Here is a 22,111-nt window from a genome sequence, read left to right as displayed (position 1 = left end):
AAAAAGAGGGTCAGTTACGTGTTTTGCATAAAATATATTTTTAATTTACTTTTTTTTGCTGGAATTTTCTTTTCGTTTTTGTTTATATTTAATGGTATTATTGCAAATAGAGTTATTGACACTTACCTTGAACACATTTGCAATGCACAGCGATAGACGGAAACAACACTAACAACAAAATGTAAAAATAAAGTGAAAATAAGACCAGATGCAGCGGAAATTTCACTTTTGGCATTCAATAAATCGAACTGCAAATAAAAGAGAGTCAGAAAACATTTATTAATAAAGGAGAAGCGTAAAGATTTATTTGTAATTTGCTTATATTACGTTTATACTGCCGTTTGTTATTAAGTCTGTCTGGTTACTTTCCCAGCAAGAATTGTCCAGCAAGAACTTTCTCAGAGAGTAAGGGGTTTTTATTCTCTTTTGCTAGAAAATTGTAAAAAGTAAACAGACACCTTCCCAGCAAAAACCAGCAAGCAATCAGCTGACTTGCCAAAACAGAACAATTTGTCCGCCAACAAAGGAAGCAAACACGTTGTATTTTATTAAAAATAAAAAAGAAAATGAAACAAAAAAGTATTTTTCCACTTTACAAATTTGTTCTCCATAAAACAATACAATTATTATTTCCACAATAAAATTGTTTTTAATGTTCACAAACATAAATCAACAAAAAACTAAAAACGGCTGATTGATTGTTTTCAGGAAGAAGAAGAGCTTGCAAGTGCTTGCTAGAAGAAATTTGTCCAGCAAGAATTTGCAAGCTCTCAGTGAAAGAACTGTCAAAATGTCTCTCTCGAATCGCTCTCTTTTGCTGGTTTTTTGTGTTAACAGACGACTTCCAACAACAATTGGTACAAATTGTTACAAATTTTAGGGTAACCAGACACAGCTATTAGGTGTGTACGATAACCCAATAATTTGTACAAATTCGTACAAGTTATTGCTGAATGCTGTTCGATAACAAAATTATCCAGCAAAAGAGAGCGAGTTTGGAGAGATTTTTGGAGAGTTTTGTGACTGAGAACTTGCAAATTTTTGCTGGGAAAATTTGTCCCGCAAAAATTTGCAAGTCTGATCAGCTGATTTGAAAACATTTGTTTTGTTTTATTTTTTATTCTTGTTTGGCGAAAACATAAATAAACATTAAAATATCAAAAAATTAAACAATAAAAACTGAAAAATATAAAAAAATCATGGAAAATAAGAACTTTAAATTGATGCAAAAACCTTTCTTCTTCTTCTTTTTCAAAACAGTTGATTCCTTGCAAGTTTTTAAAAATTGTTGTTCGATAACTTTCTGCAATTTTTCTTGCTTGAGAGAGTAAAATTCACTGAGAGAGGTTGCTGGAATTGACTGAGTAATTTTTGCTGGGAAAGTTATCGTACACACCTATTGTTATAATGGCGTTATCTAGATTTGTTTGAGATAACCAAATAATTTTAAGTCACACCAAATCCATATGGCGCCTTTATTATGAAAAAAAACGAAAGTATAAACGGACTCTTAGGGGTTTAGAGTACGTTTATACTAGCGCTTGTTAAGTAAAATGATAAAATTCTCCACGTAGATTTAAAGTATTTGTACGGTAATAAACGCTAGTGTAAAGGTATTATTAAAGGTAATATATTAAAAGAAAATCATTTTAGGTAAGGTATGCGAATGAATCATGACAACATAGAAGGGGCCAAATAGAGGGCGGTTGAAAAAGGCAGAATAATCAGATTTAGAACCTTTAATCACGTCAATATTCAGTATAATTCAATGTTTATAGTTTCAAAAATTCTGTTGCGCCAGATCGTCAGAAGTCTTGCAAAGGAGGCCAGTTGGCTCAACATCCGGTTTCGGTATATTTAAATGCCAGTAGTGAAGTAAGTCAGCATACGAAAATTGACATTTTTTGAATTTTGGCGGGGAAAATGTAGGGTGAACACTGTTCTAATTGGCCAAGGGCATAGAATTTGAAAAATCCAAGAGAACTTCTCAAGATGTTTTTATCGGATGTTATGGTTTTAAATGGCATTTCAATCGGATCACGATAACAAATAGCAACTCAAGAGTGACAAAAACTCTCCCTAGCTGCCAAGTACATAGCTTCTGGGAAAACCGATAACACTGAAAAGGGAGATGTTAAAGATTTCACAACGTGGAAATGAAGAACAGCAACATTTACGGGCTGTTAATAAAGTAATTAAAATGCGTTGGATATCCGAAGGACTGCAGGTAAGATAATGTTTAATTTATCTCAAGAGTTGATTTACCTTTGCGCTAATATTATTTAAATTAGGTATCGATTATTGCTGGCGAGTTACCTTAAGTACCCGATAAAGGTAAGAAGACAACGAGTTAGATTTCTAATATCAAAAAAATCGTATCCCAAATAATTACACTCTGTGGAAAGTGAAAGTGGACCTTTTTTGGGAATCTGAAACGGATTTCGTCCAACATAGATGGGGTCTAAACCCATTATTTCGATAAGGCACATTTTGCCCGTATGAAAGTGTATATACCCTCGTTAGCATAAATGCTGAGGGTATAAAAATTTGGAACGTATAGCCGATGTTATAAGGATAATTTGATAACCTTCCATAGAAAGAGCTAATAAAGTCATTCCCTTTGGCTCTTCCGATCTTGTAACAACCCAGCGAAAAGTTTGCCTCCAAAGAGGCAGTTAAATGATCTGTACAAGTGATTTGGAAGTGCATCAAATTATGCATTTTCACTCATGATTTTTACAAGGGAGTGACCCCGGAAAGAGGCACTCCATTGCACCGCATTTTAACTGACCCTTTGGCATTGCATTTTAACTGAACCTTTGGCACTGCATTTTAACTGACCCTTTGGCATTGCATTTTAACTGACCCTTTGGGGTAGAATAGGAGGCAGTCCAGAGCACGTGTTTTGAATAACAAAAAAAAAAGGAATTTATTATTTGTGTAAAACAAAAATATCAATAACTTTATTAAATTAACACAAGTTATGAAAATTCTCTATTGAATTCAATGGCAAACATGTGTGTTTCCTTCGCTCTTCATCCAAGCTTAAGTGCTTTTGCTTCATCTGCTAAATGGGTTTGATATTGTCTTCCCATCACCAGTTAAGATTTCGACATGTACTCCAACAGCACTCCATTGGGACATTTTCTTCTCGTGAGTTACCGGAAAAATGTTCACAAATTAAATATTAGCTCTTTTCCAGAACTAAAAAGTTTTTACAATTTTTACCACTTTTACACATTTTGCGTTCCCGTACACAAAATTTATATGAAAATCGTTTACGATTTTTACAACTTTTACGACTTTTACCACTTTATAAAGTACGGGAACAGGCCAATTATTTAGTTTGTATTAACAAATGTTTGGAAATGTTAATTCGATTATCTCTTTTTGGAAATGTAGAGATGTACCAACTGATTTATGTACATGTAGGGATCTCTAACAACTGCTAATAAAATGTAGTGATCGGAGTGCCTTTTTCACGACTCCGTTTGCACTGCATCGGGATGCTGTTAAATTGTGAGGAATTGGAGTGCCTTTTTCACGAATCCGTTGAACTGCCTCCGGATGTTGTTAAAATGTGGCAAATGGATGTGATTCTTTGGATTGCATTCAAATGCGGTTAAAATGTGAGAAACGGAGTGCCTTTTTCACGACTCCGTTTGAACTGCATAAAAACATGCCGTGAAAGAACTAGTCTACATTGCACTACATCCAATTTATTTTGCTGGGAATGTTTTATTATTATGTTTGTATGTTCGTTCTCCTGTTCAATCTGGCTCTGGGTCTATCTCCAGTACCAGGAAGTTGGCTACTTCGATGGGATGTAACCACAGATCCACTGGAGTCAGATGAGTAGGCTTGGCGGGGCAGTTGAATAGATGCTTAGTATCGTGCACGGCGCGATCGATTCCCGCCCAATAGGAATTTAGGCGACTGCAATATCCTGAGCGTAATTGAGCCAAAACTACTCTGGTTTGTCGTGGCAGCTGACGCTCTTCAGCTGCGACAGATGGGGGATGTGCTCCAATGGCTGCATTCACACAATAATTGCTTATGGTCTTAGCAACTGTGTCCGTGAGAATGCTGTTCAAACCTGCCTGATATGCCTGTTGATCTAGAGGTTCTCTCCTATATTGTTGGACCGTCATCTCTAGAGCATGAATATCCTTCTTGATATGCATGGGTGTATCGGTGGCCGCAGATGGTTATTGGGATGGCTCTCACGGTAACACCCGACCAAGTACTGCAACGATAGCATCTCATTATGTTGTCGTACTGGAAGAATCTTTGCCTCCTCATGTAGATGGTCCACTGTAGATTTGAGGAGGCACCATGTTGCTGTTCTCAGGGCGGCGTTCTGACAAATTTGAATCTTACCCCACTGCGTGTCACATAAATTCGTGGACCAAACTGGCGCCGCATAGCTTACCACAGACCGACCTATCGCTTTATACGTGGTCAACAAGGTTTCTTTATCTGCACCCCAAGTGCTGCCGGCTAGGGACTTGAGGACCTTGTTCCTACATTTCAGTTTATCGCAGATAGCTGTGGCATGCGCGGACGACGTGAAAGTGGTGTCGAATGTGACCCCTAAAATTTTGGGGGAGTTTGTGGTCGGAATTCTCTTACCATCGACCCTTATATTCAACTCTCTTCTATACTGCGCCGTCCATGTGGTGAACAGAGAGCCCGTCGATTTAGTGGCGGATATCTGCATATTCCTCGCGTGGAAAAATGTGGTAAGATCGGTTAAATAGGAGTTCAGCCTCTCACAGATGTCATCAGGGTAGGTACCTGATGCCAGGATTGTACAATCATCCGCATACGTTACGATCTCAATGCCGTCTGGAGGGGACGGAATATAGGAAAGGTAGAGGTTAAACAATTCCGGAGATATCACCCCTCCTTGGGGAACTCCCTGTTTCACTCTACGGGGCTTGGATTTTATGTTCCTGAATTCCACATACGACTGGCGACCACACATATAGTTGATTATCCTACGTTTCAGACTTGGTCGGAGGGTTGTCTGCTCGATGTCCTCGAACAGCGTGGAGTGCTTGACAGTCAAACGCCACCATCACTGTTCTATCACACGGCCGCTCCTGGTTGAGTCATCGACAAATTTGTGTGGAGATGGCGTGCAGAGCTGATGTCGTGCTGTGCTGCTTACGGAATCCATGCTGATGATCGGCAACTTGATAGCTATTTCTAATGCTGGGGAGGACTATGGCCTCAAGGGTCTTCGCTACAGGTGACAAAAACCAAATCGGCCTGTACGATTCACCTTTGCTAGCATCCTTGCCTGGCTTCAGTAGCGGGACCACCCTGCCCATTTTCCAGACTTCGGGAACAATAAGGGTAGGGCGAATTTGCTACTCCGTATAATAAGCCGAGGAGGTACCACCAAAATTCACGTTGAGTGATTTTCAGATATCATCCGAAATGCGAAATCTTCCAAAGTGTTGGGCCACACGGAATATCAATGGTAAGGCTGAATGAATCTGGAGTGGAGTATTTGAAAAGTTTCCTCAATTTATCGTTAGCCACCCATATTATAGCAGAAGCCTGGAAAGTTCCCGTTGGTCCTGCTACTGAAGCCAGAAAATGATGCCGACAGAGGCGAATCGTACAGATATATCTCCTGCTTGTCACCAGTAGCGAAGATTCCAGAGGCTCTACTCTTCCTCGTGATGAAAAGCAGTTTTCCAGTTGCCCAACATCAACACGAATTCCGGAAAACGCACATATCTGTTGAGGACTGAACCAGAACAAGCCCAGCGACCAAATAGTTATGGTGAGCCCTGACCTATCGTGATAAGTTAAATGTCTACATAACTGACTTAGTGCAATTCTTCTACTTAAGGAATATTAAAATATCCTCCGCTAATTCCACTGCCACACTTTTTACCGGCTGGATGATTGAAAAAGGCTATCCCTGAATATAGTAATGGTGTCCTTATTCCGACCACTAACTACCCCAAAATATTTATTGTAACGTTCGACAGCATGTTTAATTCGCCCGCGTAAGCCACAGCCATTTGCGATAAGAGCGGGAACAAGGTTCTCAAGTCGCTGGCATTTATAAGATCGTCACAGAGGACTAATCTTGGATCTATGCTTAGGAGCCCGAAACAAAACAGGAATCGACGGTTTGGGTCTTCTAGAATGGGCCAAATCCAACGAAATTTGTTTATGGAAGAAGACCTTCGAAGCAAATGGTCGCCGGTTTCTTCGGCGAACTGACCGTCTGTACGGATTGAGAAATGTAGGACGGTTAATTCTGAGTGTTACACTACAATTTGTTTTCCTGAAGTATCGTGAGAAATTCGAAAAACGAGCAAGAGAAGACGAATCGTTCTGCATTATGACAATGCGAGCTCTCACACATCGATTCAAACCAGCGCTTTTTGACCGGACAAAACTTGGAATTGATGGGTCATGCACCGTACAGCCCTGGTTGGGGATACAATGACTTCATTTTATTCCATCACATCAAGAGAAAAGGCAAGGTCAACGATTTTCGTCTGCAAAAGATGCTGTCAAAGCTTTCAAAAAAACATGTTTTGCAGATGTCTCAAACAAGGCACTGTAAAAATCCAAACACATATTCGTATCTCCAACTGTCCTGAGTAAGCTTAGGCTAAAAACTGTCAAACTTTAAGAAACTGTCAAATGACGCCTGGCGACACTGGGTGTTGCCCAGGCCAGAAAGTTTCCTAGTGCCTCTCGTACCAAACAACTAAGTTTGAAACAAGAACAAAACCTCTTTTAATCACCTGAGATAACCCCAATAAAATATCCAACTCATAACTTACCTTTTCCTTAGACTGATTAACATCTCTGGATAAACCAATTCCCGAAATAGCCAAAGCCAGCGTACTCGTTGCAATGCACACCAGACTCAAAGCCAAAAATGATGTTTGGGTCTTTCGCAAACCAACAACACCCAATGATCCCGTCACGGCAGCAATTAATCCCGTCCATATACCACAGCCAGCTGTGGATAATGCAGCCTCCCGAACAATTAGCAAAGAACCCAAGGCAACCAAAGAAATGGCCAACAACAATTGTAGGAGACCCAAAATAATCTGCACCGGAAATGCTGAACAGCAAGCGGTACTACTTTTCATTTTCATCGATGATTTCGATTTCTTTTTCAGTGATTTTGATGATTTTACCGAGCTGCGATCATCTTTAATGAGTTCTGGTGGAAACCTCTGTTTTTTACTGATTCTTGAATCTAAGGTTGCTGCTCGGGATGCAATGGTTTCCTGCAATTGCTGTTTGAATTCTTCATGGGAAATTAATTTGGGTTTCTTAAGGCTGTCATCTTTAACAGTGTTTACCAAGGTGGCAGCTGTCAATTTTAAAGGCTGTGGTGGTTTTTCATCGTAGACAGGACTTGAGTAGATGTGACTTTGGGCATCCATTGGCTTGTTGTTGCTGCTGCTGGTCATGGATGATTTGTTGTTGTTGCTGTTATTATTCTGTTGATTTTGCATTAATTCATCATCACTTCCGCTGGCGGTCTGTTGTTGCAACATGGCTATTTCGGAATTTGTTAAACTGTTGTGCATATTTGTGGTGTTTGTACTCTGTTCGATTGTGGTCTGCATCATTTCCTCATGATTATTACTGCTGCTGTTGTTGTTGTTGTTGTTGGCCATTGAAGAAGCATTTACATTACCACCCATTGCCGATGCAATGTTGCCCATACTGTTGTTGTTACTGTTGCTGTGGTGTGTTGCTCGATCAACTATGGTATCCATGCTGCCCGTTGTTGAGTCATGTGAGTCAATCGTGCGTGCCGGCGATTCAGATTGCCGGTTTATATCACTCTGATTAGTTGTGGTGATGATGGAATGATTACCATTTACCTCGTTCATGATGATGATGTTGTTGGTCGTGGCGGTGTGAAGCTGTGTGTTTATCTGGTCCGACTAATGCCGTTTGATGTTTGTTTTGTTTTTTTTGCAATTTCCAATGCAGGAAGAGAGTTTTGCGGTCAATGATATTTTATTTGGCACGGATCAAATGATTGTTACTATTTTGTTGTTTCTTATGGAGTAGTGGTGGGGGAGGTTGGAATCAGCCAGTTGATTAAACCATTGATGCTTGTGCGGCGGTAATTTAAGACATTGATTTCCTGTAAGAAAATGGAAAAAAGGAGAAAGGGGGGATTAATAAGATATTGGAGAAAATTGGAAGTAAAACAAAAGTAAAATTAAAATGTAAATAAATAAATAAGAATTAGTCGGCGTTGGCAACAGCTGAATATGCGCAGCAAATGAGTGTAAAACAAGATAAATAGTGAACTTTTTATACCCTCCACAACAAAATGTTGTGAACTAAAACGGAATATTTATTTCCTTTCCTGTCCACCAATTTAGGCGGAGATATTTTGTGGCCAAATAAGTAAATATGTTGACAATTTTTTGTGGAAATGTTTTGTGATCGCTAGGAATCCCAACTGTCAAATTACAGGCAGTTCGGTAAAAAATGTAGCCACAATTCTCAAAATACCGATCATCGGGAGGTACCGTTACATGGGGGCTGTACCAAAACGTGGACCTATGTTGATAGTTTTTAGTGGAGACGTTTTGTGACCACTGGGAACTCAAAGGTCAATCTACAGGTAGTTCGTTAAAAAAATGTAGCTAAAATCCTCAAAATACCGAAATCGGGAGGTACCGTTATATGGGGGCTATACCAAAATATGGATCTATGTTGACAGTTTTTGGCTGAGGTATTTTATGACCACTGGGAGCCCCAAACGTCGGTTGAAATTGTAGCTAGAACCCTCAAAATACTGAAAATCAGGAGGTACCGTTATATGGAGGCTATACTCATGTTGACAGTTTTCGGTGGGGTAATATTGTTACTCCTAAGAATCTTAAATGCCAAATTACAGCTAATTAGGTTAAAATTTGTAGCTAAAACCCTCAAAATACCGAAAATTGGGAGGTACCGTTATATGGGGGCTATACCTAAACATGGACTCATGTTAACAGTTTTTGGTGGAGTAGTGTTATGAACCCTAGGAACCTTAAATGTCAAATTACAGGTTGTTCGGTTAAAAATTGTAGCTAGAACCCTCAAAATACCGAAAATCGGGGGGGGGGGGGGGGGGGGGGTACCGTTACATGGGGGGTATACCTAAATATGGACTCATGTTGACAGTTTTTGGTGGAGTAGTGTTATGAACCCTAGGAACCTTAAATGTCAAATTACAGCTTGTTCGGTTAAAAATTGTAGCTAAAACCCTCAAAATACTGAAAATCGGAAGGTACCGTTATATGGGGGCTATACGTACATATGGACTCATGTTGACAGTTTTTGATGGGGTAGTGTTGTGAACCCTAGGGATCATAAAAGTCAAATTACAGCTTGTTCGGGTAAAAATTTTAGCTAAAACCCTTAAAATATCGTCAGGTACCATTATATGGGGGCTATACCTAAACATGGACACATGATGACAGATTTTGGTGGAGTAATATTGTGACTCCTAAAAATCATAAATTCAAATTACATCTAATGAGGTTAAAAATTGTAGTTAAAACCATCAAAATACCGAAAATCGGGAGGTATATGGGGGCTAAACATGGACTTATCTTGACAGTCATTGGTGGAGTAATATTGTGACTCCTAAGAATCTTAAATGCAAAAATACAGCTAATTACATGAAAATTTTTACCTAAAATTTAAACCCTCAAAATACAGAAAATCGGGAGGTACCGTTATAAAAAAAAATTAGCCGATATAACCCATCTTCGAACTTGACCTGCCTGTGGAAATGAGATACTCGGGTGCAAAAATCTAGCCCTCCAACTCTATTTTTGCGGACGCTAGAGTGATTACAACAGACGGACACACTGACACGCCTAGATTTACTCAGAATTTTATCCTGATCAAAAATGAAGGGTCGCAAATGATTATTTCAATGCGCTACAAACGGAAAAGCCAACGTAATTACCCTCCATATTATGGTGAAGACCAAATACCAAATTTCAGCCATTTTGGTGGAATATTGAGGCCACAACCCTCCAAATTCCGGAAATAGGGAGTTACCGTTCTATGGGGGCGTTTACCTGTCCCGACAAGTTTCTGGGGAAAAGTTGTATATCCCCAACGAAGACTTAATACCAAATTTAAGTCATTTCTGAGGAATATTGAGGCCACAACCTTCAAAATACCGAAAATCGGGAATAACTGTTCTATGGGGCTATATGAAGACGTGGACATGTACCGACAAATTTCACATGGAACGTCTAATACCCCAAATGAAGACCTAATACAACATTTATGGCCACAACCTTCAAAATACCGAAAATCGGGAGGTACCGTTCTATGGGGGCAATATGAAGGCGTGGACTTATACCGATAAATTTCTGGGGGAAAGTTTTATACCCCAAAGAAGACTAATGAAGACCAAATGCCAATTTTCAGCCATTTTGGTGGAATATTGAGGCCACAACCTTCCGAATTCCGGAAAAAGGAGTTACCGTTCTATGGGGGCAATACTAAGGCTTGGACCTGTACCGACAAGTTTCTGGGGGAAAGTTTTATACCGGCCTATTGCTTTATAAGAGGTCAAGATGGTTTCTTAGTCAGCTTTCCCAGTGCTACCGGCCAACGAATTAAGGATCTGGCTCCGCATAGCCACCGATTTGAGGGCCTTATTTCATCAACCAATATGTTCTGCCGTCCAGTTTTTAAAAAGTGTGACAGAAGATTTAGACTCGGATATTTTCATATTCCTCCGATGGACGAACTGTACTAAGTCAGCTATGCCAATATTTAATCTATCACATACATATGTATGTATGCACTTCAATGACGATAGACCCTACGCCTAATCATCTGCATACATTATGATCTCTATGCACTATTGTGGGTGTGGAATTTCAGAATAGTAGAGGTTAAATAGTTCCGCAAATAACACCTCGCCTTGGGGAACTCCCGGTTTGACTACACGGGTCTTTGACTTCTTATTTCTGAATTCAACAAATGAGAGGCGTACACATACATATATAGTTGATTTTACAATATTTCAAACATAGTTGGAAGGAAGTCTTCTCTGTGTGCTCGAACACCTCGGCATGGTTGGTATCGAATGCCTTTGATAGGCCAAGAGTCACACTGCCTGTTTTGGTTCAGTCCTTTACTGATATGTGTGGATATGACGTGTAAAGCTGTTATGGTACTGTGCATTTTTTCGAAATCCATGCTGATGTTTGGAAACTGGAAACAGCTTCTCGTCACGGGAATAAGTAGTGCCTCATTAATATTCGCTACAGGCGACAGGAGAGAAATCGGTGTATACTATTCGCCTCTGCTGGCATCTTTGGCTAGCTTTAGTGGATGGATCACCCTGCCAACTTTCCAGGCTTCTTGTAAAATATAAATGGCTAATGATAAATTGAGGACAATTATCAAATACCGAATTCGGGATTCATCCAGATTGCTAAGACATTACCATTGGATGATTTCAGGTTTCGGATGACATCTGTATCATCGCTCATTGTGAATTGTGGTGTGAGAGGGATCTTATATTACGTAAAATACTCCTTTTCGCCCTTTCACTTCGTGGTGCTCTATAAATTGCTGGTTTTATAAATATTCGAACCTCTTCGGATCTGCCACTATCACGCCGTTGAAAGTAACAGCCGTTTAATCATAGTTCTTTCGGATTTGGAAGTGATTTAAATTGTCGAAAATTTATATAGCTTCAGATGGTTTAAACTCTTTTCCAGTTTATGCTCGCCAACTAGCCTGTTGATTTCAAGTGTAAGATCTCCAATTCTTGGGACTTGAGTGTTCGTACGGCGAGCTCATTGCTCGCATATGCTAGTCCCATCGCCTCTGCTGGGAACTGTGGTATAATTTCGAGTATTCAACCAGCATGTATGTGGCGGGTGGTTGCATGATGTCCCGGAAAATTTGACGATATGAGAAATTAGTCAGCTCTCTCAAGCCGCGCTTGGTAAATTCTCTGAACCCTTGACAATCAGCTTTTCCGTGGATCAATAAAGTTCGCCGGTCAGACGTTATTAACGGAGACGATGACAGGAATGTGGTCTAAGCCAAGTGCCAGTGTCGCCACGATAATCGGTTCTACGCTCCGGAACGATTCTAGTTCCACTCGAACAGGGATTGTCATCTCTGCGAAAGCTGTATCAACCGAAGGTTTTTCTCCGCAGCTGAGAAAATTATGTCGGCAACAAAAAAAGTCCAGTCTTGGAATGTGTTTTTGTTCCTTGTGCCACCTCCGTTATATGTAATGCTTGCAACAACTATTGTCAACTGAGTAGGTTCTTGGGTGTTCAAGACTGGTAGCCTGATTTCATTGCATTCCACAACATCCAACGACCTGTCTATATCATTCAATTTGAGGAGATGTACCACCTTGCATTCCCACAGGGACTAGAGTCCTGCATTCTCACAGTTTTAGAATGCTTGTTGCTCGCATCCCTGAAAGAACACTTTCAACATGTTTTCATAGAAACGCATAGCACAAAAACAGCTTTGCCGGAGATGACGACCAACAGCCACAACGGAGCATTTTGACAACTCTTGACCTACCTAAGGCGTTCGATACTGTGGATTATTATGCTGACTGTCGACATAAATTCTCAAGGAATTCTATCCTTCCAAATGATGTCACGCGTTGGCTTTACTAATTATCTTGATGGATGTTTGGGGAACAATTGTTATTATAAGTGCTTAGCTTTCTTACTATCTAGCCACCGTCGATAATTTATTTTGGGAGTGGAATCTAATATTATCCTCTAAAAAGACGTCCGTGTCACTTTTCACTTCTAGTAAACCACTAACAGAGAAAGAGAAATTTGCAAACAGCCAGGAATAATGCTCTCCGAGTTGCTTTCAGTCAGACATCATAATGTGTTGCAGATTATGAAGTTCCTGTTGGCATCTGCCGTGCCATTCCAGCCATCACACTGTGCTTTCCTAAAGGCATCCAAGGCATAGTTCTTTCGGACATTAACTAATTAGTGATTGTGGACTCTATGAATTTCACCATAAATGGCTACAGATGCAACAAAGTTCTAAAGCAACAGTACTGAATTAAGTAAATCCAGTGGATTTAAATTGTCAGCATCATTGTGCGTCAACGGGCCAATATTAGAGAAACGATGAACTACATGAACACAATTCAAATTAATAAATAACCATACATAAAACCACACAATAACAGCCCTCTAAAGTGTGTGATAAAGCTGGAAAACTATCGATAGTCGGACTATCGTTTTGATCACTGTCGTAAAGCTATGTTTATAACGGACTCGGATGCAACTATTTTTTACATAATTCGCGATAGATAACCCAAAAAATTTGTTTTAGTGGCCGCCGTAACCTTTGTTTTACGACAGCAATCAAAATCATAATCGGACTATCGATAGTTTCCCAGCTCTAGTGTGTGAAGCTTTACAGTATTAATCCACTTATTAGTACTGTTTATTTATTTTGTTTTATAAAAACGATATGACCTTTTCCGCCAATGACTAGACAGATTTTAGTACACACCAATAATAGTCATTTAAATAGCACTTTGTATAACAAATGTTAGTCGTTAATATCCCAACAAATGGTCTAAACTAAAAACTTGTTATAGTTTAGACAATTCACTTACAATTAGCCAAGTCAGCTTTAAATTTCGTTAATGTTGATAACAAATCAATAATAATAGTCGCCGTTTATAGGCTTTGTTGGTAAACAATACAACTGTCATAACAAGACAAGAACCGATATGATTTTTATAAAAAAAACATGAAATTGGAAAATAAATATTAGCCCAAAAGGCATTCCATAAATGTTGCAATTGTTATGGAAATACTAAGAAATCTTGGCATTTCGGTTAAGTTGAAACGCAGGGACATACATGCATACAGTGTGAACCATGAGTTGTAATGAAATTTGTTATTACAACGTTTTTTGGAATGGAATTCATCACAATACACGGTGCGTTTTTTGCACATTCTGAAACTACAAAGTTCATAGATGAGAAAAAAAGATCGCCGGAGCGCTTTTTAAATGAATCGAGGTCAAAGTTTTATAAGGAGGCATTGTGCATTGTGTCAATTTGAACTTCTATATCTCAAAAATGGTAAAACCTACGAAAATATAATAAAGGCATATTTTGTAGAGAATTTTCACTGCTACAACATTTTCTTTAGTCTCTATTCGATAGGACTTGCGGTTGGGAAAGGCGTCACAACAACACCTAAAGGTGACGCACTGTATTATAGCTGCCATGACACAAAGCATGAGTTTGGTTGCGGATTTGTAGTTGGTCGGAGGTTAAAACATCTGGTCTCCAGCTTCACCCCAGTGAACGAAAGACTCGCTGCAATTCGATTAAAAGCAAAATTCTCCAACATCAGCATTATTTGCGGTCATGCTCCCACTGAAGACAAGGACGAACAGACCAAAGATATGTTTTACGAGCGCTTAGAAGAAACTTACGACTGCAAAAATGGAAATGACAATATCTTTGGACCAACAGTCGGGGAATTCAGTCTCCACGGTGAAACATCTGACAATGGTATGAGGCTGATAGACTTTGCAGCTGCAAGAAACATGGTAGTTAGCAGTACCAGATTTAAGCATCTCGATATATATATAAGAGCACCTGGCTGTCTCCAGATCAGAAAACAAGAAATCAAATTGATCACGTTGTGATAGATGGAAGACATTCATCGAGCGTGTTGGATGTGGGCTCGTTCCGAGGAGCAAACATAGACTCGGACAGCAAAGGTACGCACCCGGTTAAACATTGCAAACAAAGTACGAACAGACACAACACAAAAGTTTGACATCGGTAAGCTGTAATCACAACAGACAGCCACAGCATATTCCACTCAACTAGCCCAATTGCTTAATCAAAGCACTCCTCGTCCCGATAACATATCAGGACAATGGCAAAACATACCAGAGACCTCCACCAAGGAATCCATGGTATGACCAGGGGTGTCGTGCTGCTACCGAAGAGAAAAATGCGGCATATAGGGCTTCTAAGCGTAGCGCACGAGAGAGATATCGGGAGGAAAACGAGAGAGATGGAAAAGCGGGAGTGTGAAAAAATCGAGATGTACAGGAGCCAGAATGAAGTCCGAAAATTCTACCAAAGAGTGAAGCATCAAACTGATGGCTTTGGTACGAGCACCTCCTCCTGTAGAGACCAGCAAGGTAATTTGGTAATTGATACAGATTGTGTGCTCAGGATATGGAAAGAGCATTTTTCAAACCTGTTGGTATCCAGCGAAGACGACGAAGATACCACAGATCCAATCCCAGATGAGGTAAAGACAGCAATAAACCGGCTGAAGAATAATAAGGCAGCAGGAGCCGATGGCTTACCAGCCGAGCTGTTCAAAACCGGAGGCGACACACTGATAAGGTGTATTCATCAGCTAGCTAGCACCATATGGCAGAAAGAACGAGTACCCGACGATTGGAACCTGAGTATCCTTTGCCCCGTTCATAAGAAAGGAGATAAGACTGTATGCTCTAACTATAGGGGCATAAGTCTACTCCCGATTGCCTACATGATCATGTCAGGGATATTGTGCAAACGACTAAATCCTATGGTCAACGAGATAATTGGGCCATACCAATCCGGCTTTAGACTTGGCAAGTCCACCATTGACCAGATATTTACCCTGCGGCAAATCCTGGAGAAGACCCAAGAGATGCAGATCGACACCTACCACCTTGTTGTCGATTATAAAGCAGCATTCGACAGCCCACTACGTTCAAAGGTATTCCAGGCAATGTCTGAATTTGGTATCCCCGCAAAGCTCATTCGGCTATGTAAAATGACTTTAACTGACACGAGATTCTCAGTTAAAATAGGAAAGAACCTCTCCAAAAGAGGTTTCAGGTAAGGAGACAGCCTCTCGTGTGATCTCTTCAACATCCTGCTAGAAAAGGTTATACGAGAGGCAAACGTCAATAGAAGTGGCACAATCTACACCAAAAGCCACATGTTATTTGCTTATGCTGATGATATAGACATCATGGGACGATCAGTAAAAGAAGTAACAGATACCTTTATGAAGGTCGAAGGAGAATCTGCTAAAGTGGGTCTGGCGGTAAACGGCGGGAAGACTAAGTTGATGGTGTCGACGCGCAATGCGTCCATAGCCAACTGTTGATGTTGGTTCCTATAATTTTGAGGTAGTAAAAGACTTCGTCTACCTCGGCACCGCCGTAAACACAACTAACGACATCAGTTGTGAAATAAAAAGAAGAATTGTATTGGCTAACAGATGCTGCTTTGGCTTAAGTAAACAGTTTAAAAACAAAGCCACATCTCGTCAAACAAAAATAACGCTTTACAAAACACTGATACTACCCCTGCTGATGTATGGTTCCGAAGCCTGGGTACTTACGCAAGCAGATAAGGCAGTGCTTGGTGTGCTTGAGAGAAAAATTCTTCGAAAGATCTACGGACCAATCTGCGTTAACGGTGAATATCAATATAGTGAAACGCATCGAGATGCAGCGATTGCGTTGGCTAGGCCATATCATAAAAAGGAGCGATGATGAACCCGCTAAAAAGGCGTATAAATACGTGCCACATGGCGGTGCACGCAGAATTGGCAGGCCAAAGAATAGATGGCACAAACAAGTCGATGAAGAGATGACAAGGCGCGGTATTCCAGAAAGGGAAGCAATAGACAGAGAGAAATGGAGATCTTTTCTTAGTTCGGCCTATAGAACAAATGTTCTATAATGGCCAGCTAAGTAAGTAAGTAAAAAGGTACCACCCGATTTTCGGTATTTTGAAGGTTTTAGCATCATTATCACACAGAAATGGCTGAAATTTGGTAGTTAGTCTTCGTTGGTGGTATAAAACTTACCCCCAGAAATTTGTCGGTATAGGTCCACGCCTTCATATAGCCACCATAGAACGGTACCTCCCGATTTTTGGTATTTTGAAGGTTGTGGTCACAATAATCCACCGAAATGGCTTAAAACGTTCCGTATGAAATTTGTCGGTATAGGTCTACGCATTAACGGTATTTCCCTATTTCCGATATTTTGAAGGTTTTGGCCTCAATATTCAACCGAAATGTCTGAAATTTGATTCGTAGTCTTCATTGGGGTATAAAACTTTCACCCAGAAATTTTTCGGCATAGGTTCACGCCTTCACATAGCCCCTTAGAATGGTACCTCCCCATTTTAGGTATTTTGAAGGTTGTGGCCACAGCAACCCACCGTAATGACTGAAATTTGGTATTTAGTCTTTGGGTTAAATCCTTTCTGACTGAAATTCGTTGGTATAGGTTCACATTTCAATCCTATCCGATTTTCGTAATTTTGAAGGTTGGGACGTCAATTTCCCACCGAGATACTGATATTTGGTATTTATTCTTCCATGGGGTTAACAAATATTCCAAAAGAGAATTATCACTTCCTATATCCTCTTAATTTTCGGTATTTGAAGGTTTTTCCGAATAGCCCCCATAAAACGGTACCTCCGAATTTCGGTATTTTGAAGGTTAGCCACATTGTTTTTCCGAACTTGCTGAAATTTGGTATTTGGTCTTCTTCATAAACAAAAGGAAACTATTTGTTGTTTGGAGGGTATAACAAGTTCGACTTAACGCCGTTCTTACTTGTTATTTACATAAATTAATTTATTTCGTCTGCTCCGTCGGAAAAGGTCGTAAGTCCACTTTTTTTGGAAATCGCGTTTTTGTTACAGGATGATAGTACAAGTCAAAACACGTCGTATGATACAAAGAAAATGGTAGTATGTGGCGTTTTTCTACATGTTTTGCCCTTGTCGGAAAAGGTCGTAAGTCCACAAAACGTACAAATTTGAGTACGAAAAGGTCGTAAGTCCACAGGGAAATGTATACTTTAAAACAATACTACAGCTAATGTAGTTCAGATATAATGTTTAACGTCATCCATGGTTTGGGTACAAGTAAAGAACTAGCCTACACCTTTGGATGATAATCGGATGATATTTGGCGGAGCCTGTGGACCAAACTTTTGAACCAAAATGTGATAATTTTTATATTGCAACAAAAATTTACATTTGAAATCTATTTTCCCCAATAAGCGAACTGATTATGAAAGATGGACTTCTGGCCTTTTCATTGATACAAATTGGGATGCTGTATGTGTTCAAATACCTCATATATTGAAAATTAAAAAAAAATCAAAATTTTTACTGTTTTTAGTGTCGTATATCTTACTTAACTTTAACAAATGGTAATTTGTGGTTTCTCTAGGGACATTTATTCACATAACGAGATTAGTTTGTATTCTGAATTCAATAAATACCTTCTAACGGACGGGTAAGTGCAATGTTTATTTTATTAAATAATTCTAAAATAATAATTGATTGAAATGATATTAAACTAAGAAGGCATCATGATTTTTGCTAACAAGGAACAGTATGAATTTGGAATGGAATTAGACGATGGTGTCATGGGTCTAGTTCCCTATGGTTTTAAGGGTGATTCTGAAAGCTCTGATGACGTCAATACCAAACATCCTAGAAGTAATATAAACTTCTATACCAAATCACGAAGACCTATCTTAAAAATTGCGAGCTGTATCATAATTTCAAAAGACGGACAGACGGTCATGTTTACACCGACTTAGAATTTTACTCTGGTCGGGTCTTATTGCTTAAATATGTACCCAGGATTGGGGAAACGGAATCGTTCGTAAGTTTTATATATAGCGCATTTAAAAAATAGGGCACAGGTGTAACCCGCTCCTCCGAAATTCAACAAAATACACATATAGCCTACTTAAACCAAGGGACATCCCTGTGCATAATCTGAAAATTACATGGAATAAGTACTTAGGGTTGGAGATTCAACAACCGTTGCCTCGCAAATTTATTTTCTGACCGATACTCTTATAACCTTTACCAAAAAAGCGTTTTTTGAAAAATAGGGCTTGCCCCCGCCCCTCCGAAATTCAAAAAATATAAAGCCAATTTTCACCTCGGTTGTTCCTTGTATATTCTCTGAAATTTTCAAAAAACATTTGTTCAGCCGTTTTTGAGTCTATGCGGAACATACAAACATACACACATTGTCTTTTATATGTAAGATTTCACAAAAAGTTTTGATCCATTCAACCCGCTAATAATTTGTCTTAAACTCAAATCATTCTTAAAATTTCGCTCCGATCGGAATATTACTGCGATCTACAGGACAGCTACAAAGTCGGGTAAAAATTGTGGGTTTGGTCCATTTCACACCTTTCAATCATAACCAACATCTAATGGGGTCACTTCTGGTCGGAACCCGACTTCTCCACAAAATTTCGTGGCGATCGGTCCAAAATTGAGGCTTGTAGTTTTTTTTACAATTGTTAATGGATGGACGGACACACATAGCTAGATCGCTTTATCTCGTCAAGATATGAAAAAATGGCAAGGGGAGGGGTCTACGACGAATACTTCGCGATGTTACACGAATATTGGGCAAAACAAACTTATAATACCCTTTCCACATTGTTTTGTAAAGTATAGATATTTTATTTTAAAAACGTCCGTAAATTGTAGGAAAAGGTCGTAAGTCCCTACAAAAATACAAAACTGTACAAGGAAAAGGTCGTAAGTCCAAAGACATCCAATTATCTCTCAAACGCGATGGAATTTTATCAAACAAAGTACAGGCGTTGAAACGGAATAAATAAACGAAAAATACTGCCTTTACCACCATAATAAAATCTTTAATACAGAAAGCGCTGGAATGTTTTTTCTTCCTCCTGAAAAATTTATTGAGAGGGACTTACGACATTTTCCGACGGAGCAGACGATTTATTTGTTTGCTTAGGATTTAGGTTTACACAGTTTTTGAATTTTTATAATAAATAAGAAACGCTCCAATAAATACGTCCCAATTTAAGGTACAAAGGTTTATGTAACCTGTTGAAAGCAAAGAACCCAAAAATTATTTCCCGCTTAATTATTTAAAATTTTATTGTATTATTAGCCACCGTGGTGCAATGGTATGCACGCCCGCCTTGCACGCAGAAGGTCGGGGGTTCGATTCCCCGGCCAGGCAACATCAAACATTTTTCAACCGTGGCAAAATACCCCTCAGTAATGTTGGCGACATTTCCTGAGTATTTCAGCCTTGAAAAACTTCTCCATAAGTGGTGTCTTAAGACACGCCGTTCGGACTCGGCGATAAACAGTAGGTCCCATATCATTGAGCTAAATATGAATCGGGGTGCACTCATTGATATGAGAGAAGTCTCCCTTGTCCCGTATGGGATGTTGTGGAACAATGTTATTAGCTTATAAAATGAGATTACCTCCCAACAACTTAATACAGCAACAAGTTTATAAAGACTTTAAAGTCAGATAAGAACATATTCCCCACATAATCCCTTTAACATTTAAAAAATGATTTATGATATCATTATCGAATTTTTGTGTCTTAGGCACCCTCAAACAAAGCACCTTTATACCGAATTCTCATACATAATTGTAACGCCAGCCAACATGATGATGATTGCCGCTTGTTATCCAATTATTATATAATTGTCTATTCTTATCCACGAAAAAAACTCTCAACTTGTCGTCTGTCAAATTGGCCTTTTTCTCAAAAATTCCATTATTTCTTCTTGGCTTTTCTAATCATTAATCATAACATAATTGTTTCAGATTAAATCACAAAAAACAACAACAATGAAGTTTGAGCCAAGTTCCGATAAATGAATGAATGAATGAATGACAACAGCCAAATGACAAAACAATTGTTCCGAACTGTCTATAAAAAGCAACATTCTAAAACAACAATAACAACAAACAAAGCGAAACAGACGTTTTGACTCCGAGGCAGTTTATGAGAATAATTTTTTGGTTTTGGGTAACAAAGAATGTCTGCGGATTCGAATTGGATTGTTGTCTTGTGTAATTCAGCACTTGGTTTTGTTATTCTGGCATTTTCATTTTTTGTCCACTTTTGTTTGTCAAAATAATTGCAAATAATTGAAATGGAAACATGTGAACCGAAAAAAAATCATATCTACAGAGTGTTCTGCATTAATTTGGCTAGATACACATGAACATTGTTATGAAGAATTTATTACGAATGAGATAAAAATCATCAGTCCATAAAATTTAATTTTATAAAATATTTTTTTAAACGATTTTAACAGACAATGCATATTTTGAAAATATTATTTTCTCCTTCATGTAGAATGAAGTTTACTAAAGAAATGTTAGCTATATCAAGGTTCGACTGTACTTTGATGTTTCGTTCGTCCATTCTAAACCAAATACGATTTGACGAAATGATGAAACGAGGATCATGCGATAAGTCGTGACAAATTCGAAGCTTAGCTTGATGTAATGCTTAATTGAGAATTTTAAAAGTAGATTGTCTTAAAGTGTGCCGACAAAGTATTAGCCAATTTATAACAATCATTTCGAAATGTAGTAGCACAGTTTAATCGTATGACATTGGGGTTAAAGAAGTGTGGTATTTTTACAAATGACTGCTCAAACATTTAAATTTAATGATTTAGAAATGGTGTAGATGCGCAGGAAGTATTGTAGTTTAAAACAAATATGATGTCCTGTTTTTTCAAGACGATTTGAATTCAGATTCGCTCGAATCACTACCAAACTCCTGTTATTGTGAAAATGTTTTGTTTTGTTTTGTTTGAAAACCAAAATGAATTAAAAAATTTGATTTTTACAGTGCTTTATTTAACTTTGGTGTCTCTTTGGTTTAAATCTGGTAACTCATTTTTAACACAGTTGCAGTTGACTAATCGAACTAAAATTTTGCACTCTTTTCTGATTTGGATGACAATACATGAATATGAAAGCAAAACCAATATGGGTCAATTTTTTCTTATAGCCCCCTGTACCACCCGATTTCAGTTCAAATCTATTAATTCAATTTCCACACAGTTCCAGTTAACCAATCGAACTAAAACTTTGCACACTTTTCAGATTTGGATGACAATACATGAATATGAAACTAAAACCAATATGGGTCCATTTATTCTTATAGCCCCCTTTAGCGGTACCAATCGATTTCAGTTCAAATCTAGTAACTCAATTTCCACTCAGTTGCAGTTGACCAATTGAAC

At 38.9% G+C, this 22,111-nt stretch overlaps 1 protein-coding gene across 2 annotated transcripts in view; it reads right to left on the bottom strand.

The window, feature by feature from the left end:
- The window catches only part of LOC141399023 (uncharacterized), a 167,533-nt gene that overhangs the window by 46,901 nt on the left and 98,521 nt on the right, over positions 1-22,111 (bottom strand). Inside the window, exons 1-3 of one of the 2 annotated variants that reach the window (XM_073976985.1) lie at positions 8,329-8,459; positions 6,819-8,149; positions 127-248 (exon numbers count right to left, since the gene is read on the bottom strand). In XM_073976985.1, the coding sequence (XP_073833086.1) occupies positions 127-248; positions 6,819-7,889 (1,193 nt within the window). In that variant the 5' untranslated portion in view covers positions 7,890-8,149; positions 8,329-8,459. Of the gene's footprint in view, positions 1-126; positions 249-6,818; positions 8,150-8,328; positions 8,460-22,111 lie in introns of those variants that run through there. The other variant, XM_073976984.1, reaches the window with a different exon arrangement.

This window comes from Musca autumnalis, unplaced genomic scaffold (genome assembly GCF_047663935.1).
Source record: "Musca autumnalis isolate F117 unplaced genomic scaffold, ASM4766393v1 scaffold_3, whole genome shotgun sequence".
Lineage (NCBI taxonomy): Eukaryota > Metazoa > Arthropoda > Insecta > Diptera > Muscidae > Musca > Musca autumnalis.
This window is presented reverse-complemented; position numbering and strand designations above follow the sequence as displayed.